This window comes from Somniosus microcephalus, chromosome 8 (genome assembly GCF_052327205.1).
Source record: "Somniosus microcephalus isolate GS21.2 chromosome 8, FLI_Smic_1.0, whole genome shotgun sequence".
Lineage (NCBI taxonomy): Eukaryota > Metazoa > Chordata > Chondrichthyes > Squaliformes > Somniosidae > Somniosus > Somniosus microcephalus.
This window is the reverse complement of record NC_140994.1, coordinates 200,108,345-200,124,922: the sequence shown is the minus strand read 5'-3', so window position 1 is coordinate 200,124,922 and position 16,578 is coordinate 200,108,345. Positions and strand designations below refer to the sequence as shown.

Here is a 16,578-nt window from a genome sequence, read left to right as displayed (position 1 = left end):
ACGAGTGCAGTCAATGGCGCACTGGACCATGGGGAAGCCCACTATTCTTGCAAATCCCATTGCACGCTCTTGCTACTTGTCATGGGGAAGGAGATGTACTGACGTCTCCTTCTGAAGAGGGCATTCATCACCTGGCGGATGCAGCAATGTACCGCGAACTGGGAGATATTGGCAATATCAGTGGCATAGAAGTTGAGAGCCACTGTCACCTTCACTACCACCAACAGAGACATCCTGCTCAACTGTGGCTGCAGATCTCTGTGACCACCTCCCTTCTGCAGCCTCCGAACACACTGCTCCTCAGACATGTTCAGATATGAGAACTGCTGGCGGTATAGCCTAGGTGGGTAAGGCCTCCTGTGCCGACACCTGTTGACCCTTCTCCATCTGGTCATGACTGGCACTCTCTCTCGGCATCTCTGAACCCTTTGAATACAATGCAGAAAGCCAACGTTTCCACCCATTGCAGCCCCCATTATATGTGGCGACTCAAGGCTATGGCACTGAAAGTTAAATCCAACTACAAAGCTCTGGCCTGAAGCCAGAAGTACCTGTGCAAGCAGAGTCAAAGCAGAAAGCTCTCTCCCTTTGTCTCTCTCCAAATATCTCTCTCTCACACATGAGTGGAACAAAGTGGTTGCCACTAAGAATGGAGGAAGAGTCCCCTTTAAATAGCACCCCCCGCAGCGACTGGGAACCGTTCCACTCAACCAGTTGCTGAGGGCGCCAGGCGCACAGAAGGGGGGCGCCACTGAAGTTCCGGTTCGGGGCGCATCAAGGGCTTTGCACCATGAAATGACGTCAGGATCTGCGCGCACAGCTGAGCGGGCGCTACGGTTTTGCACCACCACTAAATCTTGACTGAAGTTCGCAAGAGGCGCAGATCCCTTCGCGCCCCACTTCTCCTCCTCCTAAGGCGCTAGCGGCTGGCGCTAACAACTGAATTTCAAGGCCTGAAACTCCATATTATCGAGTTCATCCTCCATAAGCAGCTAGGATGTGCTAGCTATACTGGGACAAGTAGGAGTGAGACGTGTGAGGGTAGACCACAGAGGAGATGCAGAGGAAAAGGATGGGCTGGTTGACTCTATTAAACATCAAAAGGTCAAGCAGGGATGGTGCACCACAGTTGCAAAGGATGTTGTTGGTGATTGTGAATAAATTAATCTCAGTACTGTGGCAGGTGAAAGGGCAGACTGGAGGGGTTCAAAGAGAAATTTGGGTGAAGTGAGTATTAAACTGGATAGCAACAATAGGTTCAAGGACCTAAGAGAAGAAATAGTTAGAGATGGAGCACCAGTTGGAAAGGAAAATGGGCGTGATTTTTTGAGAAGGGGGGCGTGATGGCAAAACTTTTGATGGGAAGGGGAATTATGTCTAATTCTTTTTAATTAAAGTCTCTATTAGCATGAAATCTTCTCATCATGAAATAATATTCTGTTCTTGGGTCATTTAAAAAAAAAAAAATCTAAATCCATATACCTCATCGCCCCAAACATTTCAAACTAGGGGCACTGTTGTGAAATTTCAGTGACAGTCACAGAAGTACAAAATACAACGAACATAACATCCCACTTATCTTACCCTCCCCAAACTGATTGCATGGTGGTGCTAAAAACTCACAAAGTATGAAGTTTTCCACAGGTGACAGCAAGAAGTATTTACACCACATTATGTAGCAGACATGCAGTTTACTGCCATGAACACAATTTAAATTCAGGTCCAATATTGCATTTATGGCACATGAATGTGAGTGCTTGTGGGGAGGTTTATATGAAAGAACAAAACAATAGCAGAATTATTAACTGAGTTAATTTTCCTGTCACTACAGACAACATATAATCAATTGGATTCAAGTCATTTGATTCTGACACTGCTCTTTCACTGAACCAGCAGTCTGATTATTTTAACACTGGGCCCTCAGTTTTCAATCTTAGAACAGATCATTAAGTGCTACACATTCAACTACCTGCACCTGTAAAAAAAAATGTCCCTCAAATTATATACAGAAACCCTTTTTAACCTTTATTTATTATGTCATAGTGCTCCACTGAACATTTTCAACCTTTATGTTAATGCTATTGCTCAGTTGGTAGCACTCACCTTGGAGTCAGAAGGTTGTGGATTCAAGTCTCATTCCAGGGACTTGAGCACAAAAATCTAGGCTGATACTCCAATGCAGTACCGAGGGAATGCTGCAATGTCAGAGGTGCCATCTTTCAGATGAGACATTAAACCGAGGTCGTGTGCTCTCTCAGGTGGATGTAAAATATCCCGTGGCACTATTTCAAAGAAGAGCTGGGGAGTTATCCCCAGTGTCCTGGCCAATACTTATCCCTCAACCAACATCACTAAAACAATTATCTGGTCATTGTCACATTGCTGTTTGTGGGAGCTTGCTGTGTGTAAATTGGTGCCGTGTTTCCATTACAACAATGACTCCACTTCAAAAAAAAGTACTTCATTGACTGTAAAGCGCTTTGGGATGTCCGGTGGTCAGGAAAGGCACTATATAAATGCAAGTTTTTTTTATAATCTCCATACTGACATATTCTAAAACAAGCTCAAACTTAGATGATTTATACATACAACCTCCAATCTTTCAGTTAGCATTTCAGCCTTTTTTTAAATGAAGGATAAGTTGTAAATTTATTTTATCTCCTAATCTCACACTTGCAATTTCAGATTTAATTACCTACTGTGACTTCAATTTAGTGGGTTGATTTCTCCTCTGATCCTTTTCATAACTGCTTTCTTTTAACACTAATGTGCCACAATGATCTCAACACAAGAGAAAGTGGATATTGCTTAAGGAGTCATATCCTTCATTATCTCACCGCTCAAAATGAACTGCAACCAAATTAGGTCATCTGAACTAAGTTTGATCCATTTTGCAAAAATGGTACTACAATATTTTAATACTGCGTAAATAGTTTGATTTATATTCACTAACTAAACATTGTGATTAGTATACCAGAGATACTAGCAGTTGCAGAAGGCGGCTCACCACCACCTTCTCAAGGGCAATTAGGGATGGGCAATAAATGCTGGCCTTGCCAGCGACGCCCACATCCCATAAACAAATAAAAAAAATAGTTTACTAATAGAACAGAGCTCTAAGAACAGAATGATATATAGTATGTCAGCCACATTTCTTGAGAATGGTGCAGCCTATATCTAAACCTTGAATCAAATGGCATATCTGATGTCCAAATAGAACTATTACCCTGCAAGGTACTAATAAAATCCATAGTGTTGTGTGACTGTAACTAAATTAGTATTGATTGGAAATGTCTGGTTATGTATTATCCTACATTTCAAAAATGACACAGTGGGAAACCATAAACAGTATGGATGCTTGGAATAAGACGTTCATTACTTCAGGCCATTCATCCAACACTGCAACCCTCAAAGGCAAAGGCAATTAATATCTGTACACCGCAGGGTATAACAACATGTTAGCCAACACATACTGCTACAATTATTGACTCGACAATATAAAACAGAAAGATTGTAGAGGAAAATACATCACAAAAAGAACAAAGCCAATTCATATGAAAGTTTCAGTACCACAAACAATCACACAAAAATGTTTCCCCTAAAACCCTTTTACAATGAGAAAGAACATCAAGATTATTAGTTAAACATTTTGAAGTAATTTGAAATGAATAAAAAAATTAAGTGTGTGTGCATTTGGTAAGGAAATACAATATATAGAAGTCATGAAAAACATTGGAATCCTGTTTGTATGAGTGTATAGTTAACACTGCCATTTTCTCAGTTGAACTCTGGGAGAAAAGTTGAGAATATTTTCTGTTAAAAGATTGTAGTTAAATAAACTTGCAACATCAGGAGTCATTAAGAATATCAATATATGAAACAGTTCAGCTGATGATTAGATTTCTGATTTCCTTGTTATAGTAATATTTTGGTATAAAACTGTTAAGTTTTTATGTTGTTGGTTTTGTGCGTCTCCTATTTGTCCTTTTTCATTTCGCTCTCCTTCACTTTATCACTGTATACTCGGAACTGTGAGTCCGTTGCAAACAGCTTGTCCCACCAAGTGAAGGTCGAAGAGTAGTTTCCAACAAAGTTCATATGATGAAAGTCATGGAAACGGGAACCACCATAAAATGGAATCAGGTGCAGAGGATTCAGGGGAACATCATAACCACTGAGAATATAGAATACAAAACAATTAGCAAGTGAAGAGCTTCTCTCATACATGTGTGCATTACACTTCCATTATGGAATATAGTCTTCATCATAATATTGCTTCTTTGTTTGCAACATTTTATTTTTCTGTATTGTATGGTGTCATTTATAGAGAATATCAGAATTTTGGGTGCGGAAGAGTTTTGGTTCATCATATCTTATGCTAGCTCCCCTACTATAGCTAATGGCGGTGATCTGGCGGAATGGATTGCCCGTCCAGTTTTTGATCCACTGAAATCAATGGAATGAAACTCAGGTGCACTCTATAAAGAGCGGGCAATCTGCCCTGCCAACTTACCATCCAGGCAGTGAAGTGGCAAATTAGCCCAAACAACTATAATCCCATTTCCCTGCTCTTTCTCCATAGCTTTTAATATCTTTCTTCAAGTGTTAATTCCCTCTTAAAGAATACCGTGATTAACTCAGCTTTAATAACCACTTGTGGTAAAACATTCCATAGGGTCAATTTTAATGCTGTGCACCCGGCAAGAACAGTGGCCCTAAAATCAGAGTGCTGCACCCATTCCCACTCTGATCCCACCCACTGTCATTTTTCCCAGGACTTGACACATCACAAAGGCTTCACAGTCAGAAGCCTTCATGAACAGGAAAGGCTACAATTCCATCAATGTTCAGCTGATGAGCGATCACCGCCACCGAATTGTGCAGGTCGTGCAGAGTTTCCTAGCAGCTGTCATGATGCATTCACATTGTACCAGTCCACCATACCCCACTATCTGACTCAGCGAGGGCAACAGCACCAGTCTGCAGGCTACTCGTGAGCAGTTGATTGTCCACTGCTCCATCTGAACTACTACTTCCACTCACCCTACCCCCAATCGCTGCATTAATACTCCTCAGTATCACCCTCTACTAATCTTTCCACTCTGCAATAAAGACCAACCTTCATATACATGACAGCTGACATTGCCGGCTCAGTACCTACTATGGAACCACACTCTAGACAAAGATGCAAAGTCAAAAGCGTTGATTTGTTTTTAATGGCCGACACAAACCATAACATCATATGTTCACCCATGTGTTAGCCTATTGTTTTTTTTAAGTAACTTCTTGCCGATGCTGCCACTCCTATGAGGTGCTGCCCAGTGGCTTTGGTATGCATGGTGGATGATCAGATGAGGGCCCTTGAAATGCTTGTAATCGTCAACCTTGTAGCTCGGGCCGGCGAGGGCCCAGCTGACTTTCTGCCAGCAGGGCAGGCATTTTTTGAGGGGGTGGTGAGGAAACAAACGTACTGTTATCCTGAGAGGGCAACATGTGCTGCTCCTGTGGCGCCACAGCCACTCCCATGGCGCCACAGCCACTCCCATGGACTGCTCTCATCACTACCATGGATCTTCAGGAGAGCAGGCTGAAGGAGCTCAACACGACAAGGCTCCTATCTATCCATGTCCCCATGCCTTTTGAAGGCGGTGGCGACCAGAGCCTGAATGGCCCCAATTTGAGCTTCAATCAAGGCTGAAAGACCTCTGAAGAGCCTGTCTGCAGCAGCTATAGTTGTAAACACATGTTGCAAGGTGACTGCAGAGTGCGCTCAGACATGGTGCAACAGCTCCTGGGAAGGCTTTCCAATACCTAGTACAATTGCATGTGTGCAAGAAGCAGTGTGGTGCCATTTATTTTCAACATCCACAATATTACCCCAGGCGTGGGTTCATTGCTGGAAGCGTTTCACTGACCTTACCCAGACAGCAAAGATGAGTACAAGGCCTTGCAATCTCCATTTCTTTGTATTACACCTGGCTGTAGCGCTCCCCACTTCTCATGATCCCCCAGCACACTAATCGCTCTCCACCAATTGCTAGGGGACACTGTACCAACTCTCCATCTCACTCCAGTCACACACTCACCTGTTGCTGCTGTTCTTCATACAGACGCTCACAAAATTTTGCTTTTACTTGGTGGTAACTACAGTACTAAGCATTTCACTCCCTTGCTAGCTGCTTTCTCATTTTGCAGAGGAGCCACTATCTTACAAGCAATTGGGTGGCTTGTGTGGAAAATTGAAAATCATACTGACACAGGGCTGTGAGGGATGCTCTTCTGAGATTAGGGTTAAAACAAAGACCTTTAGAATTCTGCAGTAAGCCCAACCATATTCTGTTACATGAAAATGTAGATTCTGTGACTAGTCGGTCTAGAGATTAAGGACATCACAGTTAATTATATTAAAATGCTGTATCAAAATATTGATAAACTGGTGGATTCTGTTTTTTTTTTTTTAAATAGTTCAACTGCTGAAGAATAGTTTACTGTATCCAGTACGATCGGTCACTTACACTCTAGCTGTCTCTCCTGACTTTTCACCTAACACCATTCAAACTGAGCTTTCCTGTTTTGAATTGCAGCGTTATATCTGCCAGAATGGTTAAAGTGCTGGTAAGCACAGAGCTTATTGTTGACTGATACCAGAACCAATGGCTACACTCAATAATTTATACTTGGGCTCAGCAGCACGTCAGCTGGTTATCCACTAGAGCGATAATGACATTGATCAGGTCATACCACCGGGCATTTCATCTGCATGGGCTCACCCTGTTTGCACCTGCTCCAGGTGCAAGTACTTTTCACCCCTGGCACCAACCCACCCCTCCCCCCCAATCCTGAGGGAAGCCCCAGGAATCCTGGGGTAATGGAAAGGGGACAGAGATCTGGCATGTAGAGTCTCTGCCCCTTTTTCCTCAGCTTTGCACCTAGGAACTGAGCATATTCTAAGTGCATGGAAAATCTCCTCTGCTGGTTCTCAAAGCAACATCTGCCGAGAGGAAACTGCTCCCAGGATTCCATGTTGATCACACGGTTCCTTTCCAGTATTATATCCATGGCAATGTTTCTCCTTTTGAAATGGAATGTCCACCAGTTCCGTGATGTTATGTCGGCACAGCAGCAGACACTGGGTTAAAAAAATGTGGAAAACTACCATATCCCGGCACTGACCTCCCTTAGCTTTGTGAACACTCAATGTTACCAAAACTATTTTGTAAAGGAATGTACAGGTAGACATTCTCGAATAGACTAATCTGCTGTATTTAATTTTTTCCCAACTGTGATATAGTTGACCACATCTTGAGGCAAGCTTCTTACAATGTTTCAATAAAGACCTCTTTTGATGGTTTGAAAGAGTTGTCTTATAGTTTCACTGGATTTAAACTTCAGTGTTTCAGTATTTTAATTTAGCAATTTTATATTGTTATGAAAGAACTTAATATGAATCTGGCACAACAATATGTACAGTATTTAATTAGTTAGAACTTTCAATATGCTGTTCATAAGCATCTCTTACCAAAAATCTACTTCCCAACAGAACTGAGGTTTTATTTGGATGTAAAAAATCTGGACTACTTATTCTCTGCTATATTTGCTATTGCTCTTTACACTATTTACAGAGTACTTCAATGACATCTAGTGGATATTAAAGTGCTTAAGACATTTTTCACATTTACATTGTATAAATAGGGATTTTAAGGGGCCACAAATGAATTAATTACCTGTTAAGATGTCTATTATTTCACTGTTGTTTAGCTGCATTACTGATGTAATGTGGAGCCAAAATGAAATAGGAAAAATATTGTAGAAATTAAAAATATACTATGTAAATAATAATCAACCATCTTTTCCCTCCAGCTGCTGACTAATTCCCTGCATTCCTTCTCCCAAAACATCAAAAGTGAAATCATAAAAGTTGCTTATACATTTGTGCAGTTTTAGTTTGGATTCCATAAGATCGGCATTCTCTTAGCCCAGTCATAAACTCGTAGACCCACCTATTCCTAGGCCTGCGAGTCTGTTGCCAGGTTAAGGGAATTGGATTTAACAGCATAAACACTGGGCTCCCAGAATGTGACTTAAACAGCGTCAATATAAAAGCAACTAAAGTCACACATCTTAATCCTAGCTCAAGGAAACCTGTTAATATTCTCTGTGACTGGTTAATAGAGAATGATCCAATTAAACTCCATCCATAATGTCCTTTAGGGAAGGAACTCTGCCGTCCTTACCTGATCTGGCCTATATGTGACTCCAGACCCACAGCAATGTGGTTGACTCTTAACTGACCTCTGAAATGGCCTAGCAAGCCACTCAGTTGTAACAAACCACTACGAAACACAATAATAATAAAACCGGATGGACCACCTCGACACTGGCTACGGACACGACAATGGCACACACAGCCCAGTCGACCCTGCAAAGTCCTCCTCACCAACATCTGGAGACTTGTGCCAAATTTGGGAGAGCTGTCCCACAGACTAGTCAAGCAACAGCCTGACACAGTCATACTCACAGAATCATACCTTTCAGCCAATGTCCCAAACTCCTCCATCACCATCCCTGGGTATGTCTAGACCCACCAGTCGTGAAGGAGTGGCCCTGGGTGTCCTCAACATTGACTCCAGACCCCATGAGGTCTCATGGCTTCAGGTCAAGGATAGGCAAGGAAACCTCCTGCTGATTACCAACTACCGCCCTCCCTCAGCTGATGAATCAGTACTCCTTCATGTTGAACACCACTTGGAAGAAGCACTGAGAATAGCAAGGGCACAGAATGTACTCTGGGTGGGGGACTTCAATGTCCATCACCAAGAGTGGCTTGGTAGCACCACTACTGACCGAGCTGGCCGAGTCCTGAAGAACATAGCTGCCAGTCTGGACCTGCGACAGGTAATGAGAACACCAACAGGAGGGGAAAAACCTACTTGACCTCGTCCTCACCAATCTACCTGTCGCAGATGCATCTGTTCATGACCGCATTGGTAGCAGTAACCACCGCACAGTCATTGCGGAGACAAAGTCCCGTCTTTACACCGAGGACACCCTCCATCGTGTTGTGTGGCACTACCACCGTGCTAAATGGGATAGATTCAGAACAGATCTAGCAGCTCAAAACTGGACATCCATGAGGTGCTGTGGGCCATCAGCAGCAGAATTGTATTCCACCACAATCTGTAACCTCATGGCCTGGCATAACCCTCACTCTACCTTTATCACCAACCCTGGCTCAATAAGGAGTGTAGAAGAGCGTGCCAGGAGCAGCACCAGGCGTATCTAAAAATGAGGTGCTAACCTGGGGAAGCTGCAACACAGGACTACATGCATGCTAAAAAGCAGAAACAGCATGCTATAGACAGGGCTATGCAATCCCACAATTAACAGATCAAATCAAGCTCTGCACTCCTGCCACATCCAGTCGTGAATGGTGGTGGACCAGTAAACAGCTAACGGGAGGAGGAGGCTCCATGAATATCCCCATCCTCAATGATGGTGGAGCCCAGCACGCGAGTGTAAAAGACAAGGCGTTTGCAACCATCTTCAGCCAAAAGTGCCGAGTGGATGATCCATATCGGCCTCTTCCTGAGGTCCCCACCATCACAGAAGCCAGTCTTCAGCCAATTTGATTCACTCCACGTGATATCAAGAAACAGCTGAGCGCACTGGATACAGCAAAGGCTATGGGCCCCGACAACATCCCGGCTGTCGTGCTGAAGATTTGTGCTCCAGAACTTGCCGCGTCACTAGCCAAGCTGTTCCAGTACAGCTACAACACTGGCATCTATCCTACAATGTGGAAAACTGCCCAGGTATGTCCTGTCCACAAAAGCCAGGCAAATCCAACCCGGCCAATTACTGCCCCATCAGTCTACTCTCAATCATCAGCAAAGTGATGGAAGGTGTCGTCGACAGTGCTATCAAGCGGCACTTACTAATTACAGCCTTGGTCCAAACATGGACAAAGGAACTGAATTCCAGAGGTGAGGTGAGAGTGCCTGCCCTTGACATCAAGGCAGTATTTGACAGAGTGTGGCATCAAGGAGCCCTAGTAAAACTGAAGTCAATGGGAATCGGGGGGAAAACTCTCCACTGGCTGGAGTCATACCTAGCACAAAGGAAGATAATTGTGGTGGTTGAAGGTCAATAATCGCAGCACCAGGACATTGCTGCAGGAGTTCCTCAGGGCAGTGTCCTAGGCCCAACTATCTTCAGCTGCTTCATCAATGACCTTCCCTCCATCATAAGGTCAAAAATGTGGATATTCGCTGATGCCTGCACAGTGTCCAGTGCCATTCACAACTCCTCAGATAATGAAGCAGTCCACGTCCACATGCAACAAGACCTGGACAACATTCAGGCTTGGGCTGTTAAGTGGCAGGTAACATTTGCGCCACGCAAGTGCCAGGAAATGACTATCTCCAACAAGCGAGAGTCTAACCACCGCCCCTTGACATTACCATTGCCGAATCCCCCACCATCAACATCCTGGGGGGTCACCATTGACCAGAAACTTAACTGGACCAGCCACATAAATACTGTGGCAACAAGAGAGCAGGTCAGAGGCTCGGTTTTCTGCAGCGAGTGTCTCATCTCCTGACTCCTCAAAGCCTTTCCAACATCTACAAGGCACAAGTAAGGAGTGTGTTGGAATACTCTCCACTTGCCTGGATAAGTGCAGCTCCAACAACACTCAAGAAGCTCGACACCATCCAGGACAAAGCAGCCCGCTTGATTGGCACCCCATCCACCACCTTAAACATTCACTCCCTCCACCACTGGTGTACCGTGGCTGCAGTGTGTACCATCTACAAGATGCACTGCAGCAACTCGCCAAGGCTCCTTCGGCAGCGTCTCCCAAACCCGCGACCTCTACCACCTAGAAAGACAAGGGCAGCAGGCGTATGGGAACACCACCACCTCCAAGTCACACACCATCCTGACTTAGAAATATATCACTGATCCTTCATCATTGCTGGGTCAAATTCCAGGAACTCCCTCCCTAACAGCACTGTGAGAGTACCTTCAACACACGGACTGCAGCGGTTCAAGAAGGTGGCTCACCACCACATTCTCGAGCAATTAGGGATGGGCAATAAACGCTGGCCTTGCCAGCGACGCCCACATCCAATAAACAAAAAAATAAAGAACTGAGCAGATGAACCAAGTGGGTGTGTCTCAAAATGTGTCATTCAAATCAGTGGGATCAGGCAGTATCAATACCCTGATTTTGTGGTGGTGATCAAATACAGAGTACTGGTGGCAATCTCATTTACACAGAGCTTACTTTCAGCAGTGAAGAAGTAATGCCAAAGGGATTGTTTTTTCTTGTAATTTCTGTCTGATTCATTCTCAAAAGCTAAACAAACAGGGTTTAGGGTGCTGCCGGAATAGCATCTTTACCTGTGTACATCTATTGTTTCTAGGAGACGAAAGGTCACCCAAGCCCACAGGAGGATTACGTGATTGCAGAAGATTATGATGCCAATGAAAAAACCCACTCCGAGGATGAGTGTCTCTGCTGGGTGGGCATATTCAGCTTGCATGCCAAATGGAGCCTAGATAATACAGAAATTTGAAGAAAAATAAAACTGAGTGACACATACACAAGGAAACATTTATTGAAAGTAAACACTGATAGAATGACGTAAAATTAGAACAAGAGGCAGTGAAACCTCTACTGTATTGTTAATAACAAGAATTATTATGAAGCCTTTGAAAGCAGAATTCAGAGGTTAAGTACAAATAATTGCCAGAGATAGCAATTATTCAACAAATGAACTAACTCCATACTTTATGGTTTTGTTGGTCAGGTCACAAATTAAATATTTTGTATATTCACTAGTTCTCAACTCCAGCAGCAAGAAGAGTACACGCAAATATACATAATTTACAATTTTCTTTTTAATGTACATCAATACAAGAACAACTCTAATTTATACAGTGGCCTAGAAATTGAGACCTAGAATCAGGGCGTGATCCGGGTGCAGCACATGCTTCACATGCCTAAAGAGGCCAGTCACAGGACCATAGGAAACTGGTCCACCGGCCTCATTAGTATAGTACTGGCGAGCTGCAAGGCAGCACACTGATGTAGGTCAGTGTGGACGGGGTGATGAGTAAGCGGAACTTTGAGCAATATAGAATACCGAAGTCAATGGAAAGGAAAATTGGGTGGGGTGTATAATGGGCAGCCAATTCGCAGCTGCCAAGTTTTCTCCCCGTGCCAAAACTGAAAATGGCTCCCAGAGTACCTGTGAAATGGGTGGCTCACCGTAAATTCATGATGAACCTTGTGAATATATTTGTAGATTCGCTTATGATGCAACAGTCTGTGTAGAAAGTAGTGCCACATATCCTCAACAACAGCACAACCCAGACATTGCACTGCAATGATCTGCCTGTAACAGAAAGAATTCAAGTGAATAATACAGCAATATTTAGGATCAATTACATCAGTAAAGGTTTTTTTGTTTTTTTTTTAAACTTGAACTTAAGGTGATCCATGTTTAAACCACAGGGATAATTTTCTGACAGTGCTGCTGTCGGGAGCCTTTCCCAGCAGCATCGCACATCAGAAATTCAGGTGCATACTGTTCATGATTTTCCAACCATTTTAAATTAGTAGTCAGGAAATTAGGCACACTACATGCCTGAATTTCTGATATGCAGTACCAGGAGGCGAAGCTCCCCACCGGCAGCGCAAAGTCAGAAAATTACCTCTCATTATTTTGCCTGTTAGTTCAGTGAAATGCAAAGGTTTCATTTCATTTTATGTAACAATATCAGGATAATTTTCTATTAACAAATAACATTAAAAACAACCTGTCCATGTATATCGCCTTCAATGTAGCGAGGATATCTCAAGGTATTTCACGAGGGGCTGATCAGATAACAAGCTGGAATTGGGAAGTTAGGGGAGGTGACCAAAGGCATGGTTGAAGAGATAGGTTTTAAAGGAGGCTTCTGATGGTGGGGAGACATGTTGCAACGCAAGGGGGTTTCAGAAAAGCATTCCAGTATGGAAAGCTGTGATCGTTGAAGACACAGAAGAGCAGAAGGTGCAAGCTAAGCACAGGGCTGATGGAGGTCGCAGGGTGAGGTTGTGGAGGAATCTGTAAAGTAGTATACAAATGTTGAAATCAATACTCTGGAGCATGGGAGCCAATGAAGGTTGGCAGGACTGGGGCAACAGGTGCCACATCTCCTTAGCAACAGCAATACTCAGACACTGTACTGTAATGATCTGCCTAAATCAGAAAGAGATTAAATGAATAATGTAATAATATTCTGGATTTAGTGCAGGCTAGGATAAGTGTAGGCAGTTGAGCTTGGTAGGAGTTGGAGTTTGTATCGGGTGCAGCTTGGGAGGCTGACTAAGGTTGGAAAATTCAATTCTTGAGATGACAAAACATGAACAAAGGCTTTATTGGTTGTGGGGTGAGGTAAGGACATCTTACCATCGTGGCATATTCTCCCAGTTATAGGGAATGTTGAAGAATTCCGTGAAGTAATAAGTACCACAGATCAGTGGCAGCTGGATGCAGAAGTGGTTGAACAGCAGCACTTTGAAGCACTTCCATTGTTTCTCAATACTCTCTGGCTTGTCCTACATTCAAAAAGGAGGACAATAAAAGAACTGTCTCATTGTATGAACAGCGTACTTTACAAAAGCAAATGCATGAAACAAATTAAGAATTGATTTAAACATCCTTTTTTCTCTACTGAATTATTATTTCTTTTACACATAGCCCCAAAAATCTGATGGCCATGATCCCAGCAGTTATGATGGGATTCCATCCACCGGTGTCCTAAACTCTGACCCTGCTGCAATTTGCATGATCAGCGGGAGGGCTCTCTATTTGCATGTACCCCGTAGTGGTGCAGGCACTGGTGCTCCTTGCCTTTGGGGGTGGAGGAATCCCCACCCCTCTACATCCTTTTGATGTTGTCTGTGGACAGAGGTTTCACCCCTTACAAGGCCAATCAGGCACTCCCAGAATCCATGGAGATCCGGCATATTTTGGTCCCTGTCTTTTCCCTGGATTGGCAAGGAAATTTGGGGCCAAGTTTTGTTTAAACAGCGACTAATGGTAACCTCATTAAGGGAGCTGACTTGGATAAGTTATGTTAGCCAAACAGTGCCTGGAAGCTGTATTAACATACTTAGTTTCAATGACATGACAACTGAAACAGCCTGGGCTAATTCAGATCCCTCATTCTGTTCAAATCAATTATTCTCCAAATTACTGATATCAGTATTCTCTATTTAAAATCCAAAATAAATGAATGTTAAAGTTAATCTTAATGTTTAAAAATGCTGCTGTGAAGGAAACTTTCCTTGCAGAATAGAAACATATATTGAAGGAAGGCTGTTGTCCTGCAATAATTGTGCCTACTGCTTATGGAGGATGCAGCGTCACCTAGTGACTATTTCTACAGTACAACTTCCCACACAAAAGGCAGTCAAAGTTAACATCACTAAACCATGAGTTTAACACGATGTTGATCCAAACTAGTATTTCAGATTCCAAATATTAGCTTTACCTTTACACGTGGTAAACAGCCACTACGACAAGAAGTGCTCTAGTGAGTTTTACACTTCTACATAAAAAAACACCTATTTCAGAATTATTTCTTGCAAATAATTACCCATTCACCTAATATTTTATGTTGCGGTGAAATGTTATGTTCTGGTCACATCTGTACATTTACGGTGACCAACTTTGCCAAATATTTTCAGTGATAACCAGCACTTCCTACAGCATACCTGACAAGGGTGGATGATAGGATTCCTAAGAAACAATTCATAATTTAACCCGGTTCTTAAGGTTTATAATTAATGCATGCAATTTACTTTAACTCCATGGGCATTATAGTCAACCAAGTCCAGGCCTACAGCTTTTTAATAGCAGGGACCACAGGTACCATCACCGGTGGGAGGGTCATACCCACCCCTATTCCTTGCCCCTCCCCCACAACACCGTACATGGTAACCCCATGTGGCTTAGACACAGATAACAAATATTTATTAAAATGTTCCTAACAGGAAACTGAAGTACTAGAAAGTTATTTTCTGCCCCAAAATTTTGGACTAAAAAATAAATAGGCGAGTCTGCGTTCTCTGTGTTTGTAATAATTATATTTTATAACGTTACCTGAATGAAGTTTTCTTAAAGATTCCATATGCCTGTTACAATTTTTCTACTAACTTATTCTTTGTTTACACATTCAATGACCGCTGTCAATTTGTTACAATTTACTTTGTAGCAATAATATAAAAGCACCAATTGGTAAAATGTAATACTGCAAATATATACCCGAAATTCTTTGTATTTTACATAGTTTGTTCACTTTTATGATATGCTACAAACATATTAACCTGAACCAAGATGAAAGCATTATTTTTTTTTCATTTGAATAGTGGACGGATGCATGTCCATTTGAGATAAATGCTTTGTATAATTAAAGAGATGCCCCAAGACCCACTATAAATAATACGTCCCTCGCCCCCAAATAATAGCGGTTCACTTCAAACAATCCTTACCTTTTGTATCTTATACTTCTGCATGGCTGGAATAAACTGAAAAATGAAACCTGGCAAACAGAACAAGAAATAAACGCCTTCATGAACAAGGAGAGAACCCCAAGTGGCAATTTGAAATTTCGTGAAATTGTCCAGCATGTAGTTCCATGCATTTTTAAAAGGCTCTTGGAAGGGGTTTTGTGGGAGTAAAGAATCCATGTAATCAATGGCTAGAATGGCAGAAGTGATAATGCTGCTGTTTCCATCCATTTTCCACACTGTACATTTGCTGCTCGCCACGCCAGCCCGGTGCAACCTGACCGCGCTGGGCGGGGCAATCCCACACTGAGCTGTCGCCTCACTTTCTGATTGGCAGGCGAATCAGCCAATTGAACAACAGTACGGCCCTGAGCGACGCGCCGGTCGTGTGGCCGCCAACCAATCAGCGCGCGGAGCAGGCGGGTCCTGGATTGCCAAGGTAAGGCGTTAAAGAAACTCGACTCATGCGGATGGGCGGGCGCTGATTGGGCGAGCCGGTGGACTGATGTTGCGCTGTACGGGCAACCCAATATGGGTAGAATACGTCACAGCAATCAAACTGGTCACACTGGGAGCACGAAGAGGCGAAGAAAGGCTGGTTCATTAACAGTTACACAAACCCATTTATATAATTCCTCTAAGACATACTGAATCCAAACTTCAGAACCAGTGAAGTCAGTTGCTATGTTTGAGACCTTGTTTTGCTCCCCATTTGGTGGCAACGCCTCCCTTGTAGTCAATATTTCCGAACCTAGGTGCATTTCTTGGTCCTTTCATCCCTTGTTTGTGTTCCAGACATTCTAGTGTTATTTGAATCCCAAATGGTGTGTTGTCTCTCTGCTGCCAGGCGAAGGACATAACAAAGCAGGTGGGAAAACTTTTGGAAAGTGGTAGGGGGAGCAGTCAGAAGCTGTGGTCCATGTACATAAGAAATAGGAGCTGGAGTAGGCCATTGGCCCTTTAAGCCTGCTCTGTCATTCAACAAGATCATGGCTGATCTTCTACCTCAACTC

At 43.1% G+C, this 16,578-nt stretch overlaps 1 protein-coding gene across 1 annotated transcript; it reads right to left on the bottom strand.

The window, feature by feature from the left end:
• Positions 1 to 1,671: 1,671 nt before the first annotated feature.
• On the bottom strand, positions 1,672 to 15,891 carry LOC147114046 (methylsterol monooxygenase 1-like). The gene is made up of 5 exons (XM_085995594.1): positions 15,548 to 15,891; positions 13,461 to 13,609; positions 12,275 to 12,401; positions 11,404 to 11,558; positions 1,672 to 4,174 (listed from the first exon to the last, which is right to left on the bottom strand). Exons 1-5 carry the CDS (start codon positions 15,794 to 15,796, stop codon positions 3,976 to 3,978), a joined length of 879 nt encoding a protein of 292 aa, XP_085851720.1. The 5' UTR covers positions 15,797 to 15,891; the 3' UTR covers positions 1,672 to 3,975.
• Between the last annotated feature and the right edge of the window lie 687 nt (positions 15,892 to 16,578).